At 44.4% G+C, this 15,813-nt stretch overlaps 1 protein-coding gene across 1 annotated transcript; it reads right to left on the minus strand.

The window, feature by feature from the left end:
- Nucleotides 1-2,182: 2,182 nt before the first annotated feature.
- On the minus strand, nucleotides 2,183-15,566 carry LOC133522568 (epoxide hydrolase 4-like). Its single transcript, XM_061857915.1, has 6 exons — nucleotides 14,861-15,566; nucleotides 13,536-13,846; nucleotides 3,865-3,988; nucleotides 3,221-3,317; nucleotides 2,482-2,670; nucleotides 2,183-2,384 (listed from the first exon to the last, which is right to left on the minus strand). The coding sequence occupies exons 1-6, from the start codon at nucleotides 15,068-15,070 to the stop codon at nucleotides 2,275-2,277; spliced, it is 1,041 nt and encodes a 346-aa protein (XP_061713899.1). The 5' UTR covers nucleotides 15,071-15,566; the 3' UTR covers nucleotides 2,183-2,274.
- Nucleotides 15,567-15,813: the final 247 nt, after the last annotated feature.

Consider the following 15,813-nt stretch of genomic DNA (forward strand, 5'->3'; position numbering starts at 1 on the left):
TAAAAGTAAAAAATAAATTATTTGATTTTAAAATTAATTATTTAAATGGAAGATCTTTGGCAATATAGACATTTGATAAATTGCACTTTGCTAATCTATCAGCATAACAATTAACAATGTAAAGCCAAGCTCATTAGAAAAAATAAATAAAAAAATCAAGCTGCCTTTCTTAATGTTCTAGATACACATCAACCATTAAAACATTCATCAATGTACACACGCACACCTACAAAGAGCCTTGTTGCATAGATATAGATCTATTCCAATGGTTATGTTGTTGTGTAGCATATTTTCTAAATTCAAATATCCTGAGTCCGAAATTCCTAAAGAGGCATGTCTTTCGGTTAATCCACCTATTTTGTCTAAAATACAATACTGCTAGTGCTCAAAAATACTAACGACCTTTGTCCCCAAGTCCAGTTGACCTAAGTTTGAAATTTCTAACGACATTGTCTTACGTTTAACTGACCTTAGTTTAAAGAGTCTAACATACGAGATTGATTATTTTATTTAATATCACGACTATTTCTTTTCCAAAAACATTTCTTTCATAACTTAACTAGACTTTCTGAGCGGTTTGCCCTTCGGGCATCTGAAGCTACCTAACGAACAAAGTGTCACCGCGGATTTACATTCGCGGCTCGTGGCTCGTCACATGTATCGGCCACAGCCCCTAAGCTCTTCGAGCTAATCAATATTAAACACAAGCCGCTCGGTATAAGGTTTGTGACCAAATGAAAAGCCGAACGCGAATGTAAACAGCAAGCGCTCATCCCCCGCGAGCCCTTTGATTCGTCTCCAAAAAATCTTTCCGGACGCGAGCCCACCGTTTGCATACGCGTCTCGTGGCTCGGCTCGCTACTCGCACGCGAATGTAAATGCGCCATTATGTTTTCACGGACGTCACTACGTCAGTAGGTAGGTAGGTTAGGTTCGTTAGGTAGCTTCAGATGCCCGAAGAAATAGGAGCCCCACGGCTCCGTCTAGTTAAGTTGTGAAGGAAATGTTTTTTGAAAAGAAACATTTTACATTGCATTTTGAGCACTGGACATATTGACTTTCAAAGTATTATCATTAGACTTTTTGAACGTAGCTCTTTTGAGCACTAGATTTTGACTTTCAAAGTATTGTCATTAATTAGGCATTTTGTATAAAGGAATACTGATTTTCGCAAATGAGATCGTTCGATTAAAAGTGTATTAGGACATCCAGCTTTAAGAATTTTGTACATTAGACATTTTGATTTTCGATGTTCGGTCTTTAGGATATTCGATTCTAAAAATTATGCTAAATAACCATTTCAATAGATATTCCAATATTAGGAACTAGAGAATGAACGTGTACTTGTTGGACAGTTGCAAAACCTACTCTAAACGGTGTCAGTAGTTCTTCACTCGCATCTTCGGGCCATGATTTTTCCAACTGTTCAAAAATAATGTTACAGCTATATCAAAATCATGAAACTATTAGTGAATAGTTTAAGTTTTGATGGACACATAAGTTTAAGGTCGGGCCGGGAGCTCATGCGGCACGGCCCGCGCGGCAGGTCCCTCCCAGGCGACCCGCGGTCAGGCCTGCGCCGGGCCACACGCGGTCAGGCCTGCGCCGGGCGGGCCACACGCGGTCAGGCCTGCGCCGGGCCACACGCGGTCAGGCCTGCGCCGGGCCACACGCGGTCAGGCCTGCGCCGGGCCACACGCGGTCAGGCCTGCGCCGGGCCACACGCGGTCAGGCCTGCGCCGGGCCACACGCGGTCAGGCCTGCGCCGGGCCACACGCGGTCAGGCCTGCGCCGGCCCACACGCGGTCAGGCCTGCGCCGGCCCACACGCGGTCAGGCCTGCGCCGGCCCACACGCGGTCAGGCCTGCGCCGGCCCACACGCGGTCAGGCCTGCGCCGGCCCACACGCGGTCAGGCCTGCGCCGGCCCACACGCGGTCAGGCCTGCGCCGGCCCACACGCGGTCAGGCCTGCGCCGGCCCACACGCGGTCAGGCCTGCGCCGGCCCACACGCGATCAGGCCTGCGCCGGCCCACACGCGGTCAGGCCTGCGCCGGCCCACACGCGGTCAGGCCTGCGCCGGCCCACACGCGGTCAGGCCTGCGCCGGCCCACACGCGGTCAGGCCTGCGTCGGCCCACACGCGGTCAGGCCTGCGCCGGCCCACACGCGGTCAGGCCTGCGTCGGCCCACACGCGGTCAGGCCTGCGCCGGCCCACACGCGGTCAGGCCTGCGCCGGGCCACACGCGGTCAGGCCTGCGCCGGGCCACACGCGGTCAGGCCTGCGCCGGCAGCGCCAGGCGCGCCGTCAGCTCGCGGCCGCGGCTCAGCATGCGCCCCACCAGCCCGGCGCGCACCGGCTCCTTCCCCGGGAACTTCTCCACCGCTGCCACATACAACATTTGGTCACTACTACTAGTAGAAACTACTTATTAATAGTTTAGGGTTGCCTGCGGGCTGCCCCCGAGCCGCACAGTACGTACGTTTGAGGAAGTCTGCGAGCACCCTCGGCAGCTGCGGGTCGTCGGGCAGCGGGCTGGCCACGAGCCGCAGCGTGGGCGCGGCGCAGTGCTGCGCGGAGCTCACCAGCTCGGGCGCGCCGCCCTCCCCGCCCACCAGCAGCGCCGGCGCGGACACGAGGGCCCCCGTCCGCACGCGCCACCATGCCGCGCCTGCACATGTTACTTATTATAAAAAAACGTTCACGACTATAATGTTCAACGAATCTATCGGATTCATATTAAAATCCGACGTATTTTGATCCGTTTCGACTTATTCTTATTCTGCTATTCAATTGGATTCACTTCCTTTTCCTTCAGTCTATCCCTCTTGGCACCTCTGCAGATACCACTATATGTGAGTGAGAATTTGATTGTATTGAGGGACTTCAAAAAAGAGGAGATATTTAATAAATATCCTTGAATAAGTAGGTATGTTCCTCAATTTGTCGAAGACACGTGAACTGACTTAAATCCAAGATCTTAAGATCCTAAAAGAATCCTAATAATTGACGAAACTCTTCTAACTTTTTAAGAACACCTGTAGTGGTTTTTGTATATTTTATACTTATTATCTTTAGACAACGAAATTTTCACCTTTAGAACGATATTAGGTAGGTGAAATGGAAGTACCGTTGAAGATCATAAAATGATGGCATTTTTTGTGAAGTCTGGTCTTTTATTGATTTTCCGGATAAATGTTCATTTGTTTTGATGGAATTACCTCTCACATAATGCAGCGCGCCGACCCAATCCCTAGCGCGCGTGCAGCGGCTGCCGTCGCCGCTCTCCGCCAGCCAGCGCTCCGGGAAGTGGGGCCACTAACACAAAACCGATAATGTACCCTCCATACAACTTCATCATCAGTTTAGAGGCGTAAACGTTGCGTGCAAACAAATATAATCGTGCGTCCCCCCCCCCCCTGTAACTTCTAAAATAACAGAATGAAAAATCTAAAAAAAATATATGATATACATTACCATGCAAACTTCCAACGAAAATTGGTTTGAACGAGATCTAGTAAGTAGTTTTTTTTTAATACGTCAAATGGTACGGAACCCTTCATGGGTGTGTGTGTGTGTGTGTGTGTGTGTGTGTGTGTGTGTGTGTGTGTGTGTGTGTGTGTGTGTGTGTGTGTGTGTGTGTGTGTGTGTGTGTGTGGCGACGGTGACAGCCGGCTTTGACTCCATCTTATGATCATATCTATGGCCGCAAATGAACCTACCGAAGTAAATCAGTCCTAATCCTAATATGATCACACAAACCAACCTCTTCCAATTGCAACTGAAGAGGATCAACGATAATAAGGCCAGACCGTGAGAAAAAAACTATCACACAGAAGATATGCTACAAGTAGGTAACACTAACCTGTATGAAGTGCAACGCTTCGCGGCAAAAGGGCGCGGGCGGAAACTGCCAGTAGAGATTAGGGTGCGGCGCGCCCACCGCCACCATGCGTCTCACGAGGCCGCCATGGCAGTGCGCTAAATACCTGCCGACAATAATATCTGATCTAAGGAAAATAGAACAGCGTTCAACAATTATTTAGGCAAACCCAACGGCAATAGAATTCACTTTCAGAAATTTCAGAGACATTGATGATTATTGACATTGATTATTTTATGACTGGTAATGTAGGTATTTATGTAATGTATTTAGATATTCGGTATTCGGCCAGGCCACTATTCGTTACATCTCTGTAACTAACTATAAAAACGATTACGAACAGTAAAAACGGGCCACTTTGTGTAGTAATTGCCACACAAAGAGACCCATCCTCAATGTCCTGATGTTCCATTAACGACATAATACGTCGGGCCATGGTATCGGCTAATGTCTTATGCGTTTTGAAGCCACCGGATTTGTCACACGGATGCCAAGAGGCCGGACGGATTAACGTTGGTTCCTTGGCGGTAAGGGCGTTATCTCTTATGGGATGTGCAAGTAAAGTACATATGCTGCATCTCATTTGAGACACACTCTGAAGTCGGCGGGATCGGTGGCAGACACGGTTGCACGGCTGAAACACGCCAAGTACTCCACCTTAGAAGTGGCGTACGATTTCCGGATTACCGGTCGCCGTGGAGACTGCTGGACCCTGGGGTAATGAGGCTCTGGAGTTTTTTAGGGAGTTGGGCAGACGTTTACGGGAGAAGGGTAATGACCCCCGCTCTGGGTCTTGGCTGGGCCAACAGGTTTCCATCGCCATACAGCGGGGGAATGCTGCCGGCATAGTGGGAACTTTTGGGCCGGGCTTGTTGCAGGGTGGGGAATGGGATGGGCGTTAGATTATAGATGTGTTTGACGAAGCTTGTTGCAGAATGTGTAAGTGGTTTTAGTATTCATGTAAAGCCTGACCAATGAGTGATCATTTAGTATAGTCTGAACAATCTGGATTAGCAACTCGTTATTTTGACTTACATAATTTTATTCACCGTTAATCAAAATCAGAATCCAAATATAAATAAATATTATAGGACATTAGTAGGTACACAAACTGTCTAAGCCCTACAGTAAGCTCAATAAGGCTTATGTTGTAGGTACCTACTTAGACAACGACATATATAACGTATAAATTCTTAAATACATAGAAAACACCAATGACTCAGGAACAAATATACGTGCTCATCACACCAATAAATGCCCTGACCAGGATTTAAACCCGGGACCATCGGCTTCATAGGCAGGGTCACTATTCGGTGTCCACATTTTTTTTATTGTCGGTACTTCTTTTTTACCGTATAAAATTAATGTATTTTCTTACGTATCACACAGAGGTCAAAATCGTCTAATTCAATTTTTTTTTACGACCTTAACGACCTTCCCTCGTAATCCGCTTTCGATGCCTCTGATTTACCTAGATTTTTTAAATATATTTAATTTAGGCGTAATATACCTACAAGAGGCCTACATCCAAGATTGGACCACCAAAAGGTCACCATGATGATGATAATGACTACTTTTTTTTTTAGTTTATTTCACAAATCACGATATACAATGTAGGTAGGTACCTATAATTAAAGTTTCGCCAAACTGTAAAACAGTTTGTTGGCGATGCGCTCCAACTAAACTAAAACAATAATACTGCTTAGAACACACAATCGCCAACACAGCTGTCCCCCGGCCAATAATAAACCGTATTTCGACGCAATAAGCTGTCATAGCATTTGTCCGGTAAGTAACACCTACGCCGCACGGCTCGCGCTAAATGAATCGACACTTATTGTTATTTTTCGCGAATAAAGATGCAAACTATATATTAAAGTCTACCTTAGATCAAAATAGGGTTTACTATTGTAGGCAGGTAAGTAATTCTTTCTTTACATAACATTTTAGGAGTTACTATAACTACTTACTACTTACTTACTTACTAGTTACTAAGAACGTGTCCCAAAAACTTTTAAAATATCTCGAATTAAGGCCCTCTACAAGAACAAAGGTGACCGTGCTGACTGCAACTCTTATCGTGGTATCTCACTCTTAACAGCTCCCGGAAAAGTCTTTGCCAAAATCCTTCTTAACCGCCTTATGAAGCTCTCTGAAGAGATTTTGCCTGAAACGCAGTTCGGCTTCCGACCTGATCCGGGAACCTGTGAGGCCATCTTCTCATTGCGTCAACTGCAAGAGAAAAGCAGAGAACAGGGTCAAAATTTGTACCTCTGCTTTGTTGACCTTGAGAAGGCATTTGACAGTGTTCCCCGTGAAGCCCTGTGGATGATGTTGGCAAAGTTAGGATGCACAGATAAATTCATACGCCTCGTGAGACTCTTGCATGCTGACATGGAATGCTGCGTCGCTGTAGGTGTCGATGAGTCGAGCTTTTTCCCCGTTACCTGTGGGGTAAAGCAGGGGTGCGTGCTGGCACCTACACTTTTCGCCCTATACTTCGCAGTAGTTGTCCGTGAAGTTTTGCAAAGTCAAAATGCACCGAGAGGAATTCGCATCCGCTTTCGCACCGACGGCAACCTCTTCAACCTAGCTAGGTTTAAGGCACGCACTAAAGTCTCGTACGCTGTGGTCTCCGAGATCATGTATGCGGACGACTTATGCTTTCTTTCGGAGTCCCCAGGTGACCTTCAGCAGCTCGTCACTGACTTTCATCAATCTTGCTGCAAGTTTGGCCTAAAGGTCAGTGTGAAGAAGACAGAAGTTATGTCTCTGGACATTCATGGTCGGGAAACACTGACAGTCACACTTGGCGAAGATTTGTTAAAGCAGGTAACCAAGTTCTGTTACCTGGGGAGCACGGTAACATCTTCGTGCGACCTTGATGCGGAGATCAACAGCAGGATCGGAGCTGCTGCTGCAGTATTCGGTAAGCTGGATGCCAAGGTCTTCCGCTCGCATGACCTAAAGCTAGCTACAAAGATCTCCATATACATGGCGGTGGTGCTGCCAACATACTGTACTCCTCTGAAACGTGGACCGTATATCGTCGTCACATCCGCACACTAAACCGATTCCATCTTAAATGCCTCCGTAAGATCCTAAAGATCAGCTGGTCCAACCGAGTGCGGAACACCGAAGTCCTACGGAGAGCCGGCGTGGGTGGAATCGAAGTCTACCTCATGCGACGACAGTTACGTTGGAGCGGCCACGTTTCAAGAATGGTGGAGGGTCGAGTGGCTAAGCGCGTCTTTTATTCCGAGTTGGAGGAAGGCAAGCGAAAGCAAGGCGGACAACTCCTCAGGTACAAGGACGTGCTTAAACGCCATATGAAGAACTGCGACATTGAGCCCCTACAGTGGGAAAAGCAGGCCGCCAACCGCCCTGGGTGGAGATCTTTGATTAAGAAACATACGGATATTTTTGAATTCCGTCGTCAAACAGATCTGGACGACAAGAGGGATGAGCTGAAAGCCCGACCACCAGCGGTGATCAGCTATAATTATATTGATGGTGTCCTCTCGTGCCCGTTGTGCGCACGGGTCTTTGCCAACAAGATCGGCTACGTCAGCCACACGAGAGCACATTAACGCCAAAAAAGGAGTTGAAGCAGTCGCCGTGGCCGAAAACGGTCAGGAGCATATATTGTTATATTATTTAACATATGAATAGTATTTAATACATTCGGTTTTTTATTGTATGTTTTAGGACATAGGTAGTTTTATGTATTTGAAATCTTGTAGTGTTACAAGAGTACGTAAGGACCTTTTAAAATTTTATATGAGATTTGATTTTGGCTCCGGTCTCCTAGAATAATCTGAAAAAGTCACACGTAGGGGCATGGATGACACATCAAATTGTGCCAAAATATTTTCCATAATATCAATATCCAGAAGCGAAAATGGGGTCTACGTTTGTATGAAGAAGCGGTCCTTCAATATCCTCTTAATAGTTATATCCAAAGACTGTGGTGCCTGTGATGGGGATATAACTAGCGCACTAAGAGTGTGGTGCCTGCGGTGGGGATATAACTAGCGCACTAAGAGTGTGGTGCCTGCGGTGGGGATATAACTAGCGCACTAAGAGTGTGGTGCCTGCGGTGGGGATATAACTAGCGCACTAAGAGTGTGGTGCCTGCGGTGGGGATATAACTAGCGCACTAAGAGTGTGGTGCCTGCGGTGGGGATATAACTAGCGCACTAGGAGTGTGGTGCCTGCGGTGGGGATATAACTAGCGCACTAGGAGTGTGGTGCCTGCGGTGGGGATATAACTAGCGCACTAAGAGTGTGGTGCCTGCGGTGGGGATATAACTAGCGCACTAAGAGTGTGGTGCCTGCGGTGGGGATATAACTAGCGCACTAGGAGTGTGGTGCCTGCGGTGGGGATATAACTAGCGCACTAAGAGTGTGGTGCCTGCGGTGGGGATATAACTAGCGCACTAAGAGTGTGGTGCCTGCGGTGGGGATATAACTAGCGCACTAAGAGTGTGGTGCCTGCGGTGGGGATATAACTAGCGCACTAGAATGTGGTGCCTGCGGTGGGGGATATAACTAGCGCACTAAGAGTGTGGTGCCTGTGGTGGGAATATAACTAGCGCACTAAGAGTGGGGTGCGTGTGGTGGGGATATAACTAGCGCACTAAGAGTGTGGTGCCTGCGGTGGGGATATAACTAGCGCACTAAGAGTGTGGTGCCTGCGGTGGGGATATAACTAGCGCACTAAGAGTGTGGTGCCTGCGGTAGGGATATAACTAGCGCACTAAGAGTGTGGTGCCTGCGGTGGGGATATGACTAGCACACTAAGAGTGTGGTGCCTGCGGTGGGGATATAACTAGCGCACTAAGAGTGTGGTGCCTGCGGTAGGGATATAACTAGCGCACTAAGAGTGTGGTGCCTGCGGTGGGGATATGACAAGCACACTAAGAGTGTGGTGCCTGCGGTGGGGATATGACTAGCACACTAAGAGTGTGGTGCCTGCGGTGGGGATATGACTAGCACACTAAGAGTGTGGTGCCTGCGGTGGGGATATAACTAGCGCACTAAGAGTGTGGTGCCTGTGGTGGGAATATAACTAGCGCACTAAGAGTGTGGTGCCTGTGGTGGGAATATAACTAGCGCACTAAGAGTGTGGTGGGTGGTGGGGATACAACTAGAGCACAAAGCGCAGCATACCAATAAGGTTTCGGCAAAATTTTCATTTTTGGTGCAAGCAGCGACGAAGCAGCTTTTCGTTCCACGGGCAACTAATAACCTAAACATGACAATTAGTTTCCGCTGATTTATTACATAGTTCCCATTGCCACCTCCTGTTTCCATCATCAGATCAGCTATGTCATCATAATATTGCATTATTAGCATTATCATAAGATTTACAGGTGCGCCCTCACATGGAATACTGTTGTCATCTATGGGCAGGGGCTCCCCAGCAGTGTTGGCCGAGACGTTAATGCAATTAAAAATTATTGGCCATTAACCATTATAAATTGAACCGTAAACTGTGACCGTCCGTTACGGTAACGGTTCAATTTATAATGGTTAATTGCAATTAACGTTCGGCCAACACTGCACTCCAGTACCAGCTTCTCCCTCTGGACCGCATCCAACGAAGAGTGACTCGAATTGTCGACTGCCGCTGGCAGTATTTCAGATCGGCTTGACTCCTTGGCGCTGCGTAGAGATGTGGCCTCGGTCTGCATTTTCTATCGCACGTATAGCGGGGAGTGCTCCGACGAATTGTTCGGATTAATCCCTGCCGCTTCTTTTCGCCATCGACCTACGAGACAACATTCCCATCCTCACCACTTAGATGGTTGGCAGTCCTCAACTGTGCGTTTCTCCAGAAACTTCCTGCCTCGCACAGCTAAACTGTAGAATGAACTATCGCCTGTGGTATTTCCGGACCGATACGACCTTCAAACCTTCAAGAAAAGAGCGTACTCCCATCTTAAAGGCCGGCAACGCACTTACAACCCCTCTGGTGTTGCAGGTGTCTATGGGCGGCGGTAATCGTTTACCATCAGGTGATCCGTCTGCTCGTTTGCATTCTGTATCATAAAAAAAATGTATGCAAAATGTCAGCTCAATCGGAACGGAAGTCAGGAAGTGGCTCATATTTAGTTTCCAAGATTTGACACTAACAAAAAAACATACTGACAGGGCAAGTTAAATAAAAGCTTGCACCTTTCGTTGGCCAAGTAGTTATACAAACTGGTACACTGTGTTACTTTGTATGTCGCAGATCAAATTTAATTTCCCAGTGACCTTTAGTCTCTGTAATATTCTGCCGTAGGTAATCGAACTAGCAAGTTAATTACGCGCAATGTCAGTTTTACATTAGCTAGGTACTTGACCTATAATTATGAACGTAATCTTATTATGTCGCATAATTTTACGATGTTTACTGTTTACGTAATTAAAGTTTGATTGATTTCTTGATCTCCGAAGGGTATCAGCGAAAGTAGATAGCTACGGTAAAAAATAATAATTTGAGCCTTAATTGACTACTGCATAAGGTCAGTAATCGCTCGACAAGTATGATCATTTGCTCAGTTAGTTACGCGCGACCATCATGTTAATGGAAAAAGTTGACATCTGTGTATTCTGGATGCAGCGTTGTGCAGCGCTTATCAGAATCGCAACCGATTGACGCACTCGCGGTAACTTTAACCTCTTCGTACTACATAACACCTACTTCTAATACTAACAGCAACTCTCATTTAGTGTGCGGAATCGAACCTTCAGCCAAATCATGATTTTTATGCGGAATCCTGCCGAAACCGAAATTTCAGTCGGACAGTATCGAAAATACAGTTTTTTGCGTGGCCGAAAGGTTCCGCAGTTTTATAGCCGAAACCGAAACTTCGGCCGGACACTACTCAACTGACCATGGGTGGATCGTATAATTTAAGTAAGGTTTACGATTTATCAGTTAAGTTAACCGTGCGCAAGACTACTATATTATACATATAACTCATGGGAGTCATGGGTGTTATAAACATTTATATATTATTATATATTGTTGTGTAAGTACCCTAAAAACACGCCTTATTGAGCTTACTTTGGGACTTAGTCAATTTGTGTAAGAATATCCTATAATATTTATTTATTTATTATTTATAACTATAGACAGGTTATGCTCATACATAAGAGGCACAAAAATAAACCTACGCAGAAATCTGTTATTTTTCATTAATTTTCGCATTCCATTCACCTTTGTCTTACTCGTTGTCAAACAATTTGTACAAGAGCTTCAATTTTGGAACGCCCATAACCTCTGTTTACTTATAAATTATAAAATCATTGGCGGCGCTAGTACTGTAGCCACGGGCAATAAAAACACTGTATATGAATCTGTGCTGCATTACAATTCTACCGGAATTAAGATGCCCGTCAGTTTGTCAACAAGTTCCAGTGTTAAATTGATTTGCGTGATTTATAATTGTGATATTCCTGTGATGAATGCTATGATTCATGGAGTAGCAGAATTATAAAATATGACTGGGCAGAATGGCTTAATGCGCGAGTGAGTCAGGCATTGACGGCGCAGTAGCCATTCAGACCGGACAAATGGACAAATGTCGTTATTAAGTAGGCTGAGGCAATATGCATGCGAGATGAGGAAAATGTGCACACTCAGAATTGATGGTCATTATAAGGGCCGGTACCCGACTGCTACCCAACTGCAACTTGTATGGGAACTGCACGCCGACTGCAACGTCGGCGTACAGTTCCCATACAAATTAGTCGGGTTGCAGTCCGTCTGTATCGGCCCTAAGGGATTGAAAGGAATTCGTCAAAGTTTGATGTACCTGAGACACTACGTAACTAGCAGCATCCTAAGAGAGTGTTCCTTACAAATGTTATTATATTCGAACGAGCGAGCGAAGCGAAGTGAAGTTCTTACATTTGACTTGGAACACACGGCTGGCTACCGGCATTTCAATGTTTTTAAGCTGAACTTAACTGCTGCTGAACTATTAGAAGACAGTTTGATGGACAAATGAACAATAAACTTAAGGAAGTTTGTTGAGATTCAAATGAAATTGGGTAAACGTGTAGTTGAGGGCAATAGTCATTAAATTATAAGCAGGCTCGATCAAGGAGTTATGTAGCTAGAAGAGCCTAGAAAGCCAAAAAGCTATTTGTGATGGGTCATGCTATTCTGGTCATGTTATTTGTAAGTACGAGGGTGGATTGAAAAATTCGCGGCCTGAATATTAAAAACAAAACAGAGGTTCTTTAATTTATTTTTATTTTTCTACATAGTCCCCGTCGAGTTGAATGCACTTGTTCCATCTGGATTCCAGAGCCATTACACCACTTTTGAAGAAGCTTTCCTCGAGACCTTCAAAATAGGCATCCAACTCAGCTTGGACCTCGGCGTTGCTTGAAAATTTCATACCACCTATATGTTTTTTAAATTGGGGAACAGATGAAAGTCCGATGGTGCTAAATCGGGTGAATAGAGTGGGTGGGGCAATAAATCAAACCCACATTTGGCAATCTCCGCCATCGATTTTAGTGACGTGTGAACACGTGCATTGTCCTGGTGGAAGATAACTTTCTTTGTCAACATTCCAGGTCTTTTTATCTTCAGAGCCTCGCGTAATCTGCGTAATAACTCGCAGTAATAGTCGGAATTTATAGTTTTACCTCTCTGGAGATAGTCAACCATTATTATTCCCTTTGCATCCCAGAAAACAGATGCCATGACTTTATTGGCCGACAAAGTTGCTTTGGCTTTTTTGGGAGGCTGAGATCCAGGACGAACCCACTGCTTCGATTGCTGTTTGGTCTCTGGTGTATAGTGGTGGACCCACGTCTCGTCCATAGTTACAAATCTGTCCAAAGTCTTGAGTATCGGCTTCATACAGGTCTAGACATTCACGTGAATTAGTACGGCGAGCGATTTTTTGTTCCACTGAAAGAAGCCTCGGGACCCATCTCGCCGACACCTTGGAAAAACCTAATTCGTTGACTATAATATTTTGAGTTCTTTCATAAGAGATGCCTACGATGTCAGCTATTTCCCGCACCTTTAATCGCCGGTCTTTCATTATCATTTCGCATATAAAAACAGACTCGACAAACATTTTATAAATGGACAAAACACAAGTTCAGGACATTGATGTGCACGTATCAGCTATAAGCTGCCTGTGCATTCATAAATAATAATAATAATTGGGACAGGACACTATACTTTTGTAAATCATCATATGAGTAATAGAGACCAAAAATTGGCAAAGACAAATTATTTGTCACTAACAGTGATCTTGATTGTTGTTAACTAAAACAGGACATAGTCAAACTAGGCAGCCATCCGCTTCTTCCCAGAAAGTAGCCTTTAATAAACGAAACCCACTCATTGTTTATTGAATAGCCCCAACAATTTGTTGACTCTGAAGTTGTGAACTCTTGTAGTGTGAATCAATTTAAAAACAATCTTGACAGACTATCTAAGCAGTGAAATCGTGTAGTGAACTCTGATTTAGACGTACCAGCATCAGCTGCCTGTCTTAAACCTAATAATAATAATTTCCTTTTCCTTTTTTTTGTAGGAAGGTAGCAATGGCTTTGGTAAGCAACGCCTTATGAAATACCCCTTCCACAACCAGATACCAATCCAGTCCCTGGTAGAAACATTAGTTACTCACCATGTAAGCATTCCTCCAATCCCAAACCCAATGACAGTGGCGGGATTGTGCTCCGACACCCCCAGTGCTGACATCAGCTTGGCCAGCTCCTCTACAGCCCTCGGAGGAGACAAGTCGCTCCGGCTGCCTCCCTCACTCGCCCCCGTTCCCCGCAGGTCCAGCGTGATGATGTGGTGGTCAGTGTCTGCCAGCTGCTTCACCATGTAGCACCAGTTCGGACCCCACAGGTCTGCAGTTTCTGGTGCATCTGGGAGGACTAGTACTTTGTGACCTGTCTTTGGGCCTGTTTCTATATAATGGTACTTCACACCCTACAATGAAAATTACATAAATAAATAAAGGGTTTACAAGATACAAACAATTACTTATCTTGTTAAGGTACATACCTTACATGCTACTATTAGGACAGTTTTGCTCTTAAGTGTACATACACTTAAGAGCAAAACTGTCCTAATTGTAGCATATTAGTAGAATGTGGAGAAGTTGTTGTCGATCAAGGGGAGGGGCACATGATTAATACATGACAGTACTCATTGAAATTTTCTATAAATCCGCCTAACATATGATGTACTTGGCATTTACGGTTACCATATATAATTAAGAAATTGTTTTAATGGGGCATATTTTTGAGGTTAATTTTAGGTGCCTTATAGTTCGGTGCAAAAGTGTACCATTAAAAACAGCCATAGAAAGTGTCTGTTAGTTCAATGTTAAAGATGACTGTTATTCTGCCATAAATGCCAAGTGCATCATATGTTAGGTGGATTAGTAGAAAATTTCAAGGAGTACTGTTATGTATTAACCATGTACCCCTTGATCGACATCAACCTCTCCAGCTCTCCACATTCTCCTAATATGCTACTATTGGGACAGTTTTGCTCCTAAAGTGTACGTTGTAGAGTTATATATTTCTGTACAATAGTACAATTTATCAAGTATGTACCTCTTAGAAATGGCATATGATGGGAAAAAAACAAGTTTATAATAGTACCTAAAAAACCTTTTGAACCAGTTTACATTAATAGCTATGCATATATGTTAAGTCGTCTTATCCAAAAATTATAAACTATTTTTATACTTCTTAAAATAAATCATCTGATTTATTTTCTGTGTCATTTAGGTGCCTAGAACATCCTATCTGTTTAATTAATTTTTGTTTAACCTCCTGTATCGTGACCTGAATGATTGTTGATTCATAATCACAACATAAATTAGATAAGAAAATACAAATTTCAATAAGATCCAAATTTTAAATTAAAATACTATAACGCGATTACAGGTCAGCTGGTCTCTTTAACAAAGAGTAAAAATAAATGTAATCACACCATAATCTTAATGTAGCAGTGTCTTCCGATCGAGGAGTCGACGGTGACCTCTACGTGCGAGTTTTTAAGCGCTTTTCTGCGGGGCCCCTTCCAGAGCCGCTTGACCGCTATCTGCGCCAACTGCCACACACCCAGCAACAGACACTTCAACACCAGCTCCACGGCCTGCCAGCCCGACACCACTTGCAACACTTCCCTCCGGAAACTCATCACTACACGCTTAGATACTAAACTGACGAGGCTTCAGTGCCGCGAGCGCGAGTAATCACAGACGTTCCGCGGCGTCACGTATCGTACGATAAACTCAAAGGTCCTCGCTCGAGTGATCTTGCGGCGTTGGGCGCATTCTTATCAACTTTTATCAAACATTTTCGTTCGAAGCAAACGGATGTGAGGTGCGTGCAACTGTCAATGTCATGCGTGCAAGGTTTCGTTCAGAATTCTGAAACATTCAGTGTTTTTTACAAAACATTTGGAAATCTTCTTTCATTAATCTTTTATTAAGGAAACTTCTTTCTGAATAAAATATCAAAATATTTATACATTATAATTCAAAAGTTTCGCGTAGGTAGGATTCTGGTCAATTATAAATGTATAATTGCTTTGCTTTATACTTAATTTTTAGCATTAGTAAAAAGGTAAACAATTTAATACTGACGTGTCTTTTTATTGTAAAACGCTTTTGAAAATAAGTAAATTTTATTTATGAAAGCAAAGTAATGTAAATTGTCGTATATGATTTATAATTTTTACATATTGACTTATTTTCCAAACGCGTTATTCAACAATAAAAAAACATGTCAATATCGCTCACATTCATTCTAATGCTAAAAAAACGAAGTCTAGCAAGTTAAGTATCACAAGTAAAAAAAATCGATGGTTATTGCGGCATATTAATGCATGATGCCAGACTTCAGGGGGCCTACCGCGAAAACCAAAATTCGCAAATTGCG

This window comes from Cydia pomonella, chromosome 11 (genome assembly GCF_033807575.1).
Source record: "Cydia pomonella isolate Wapato2018A chromosome 11, ilCydPomo1, whole genome shotgun sequence".
Classification (NCBI taxonomy): Eukaryota; Metazoa; Arthropoda; class Insecta; order Lepidoptera; family Tortricidae; genus Cydia; species Cydia pomonella.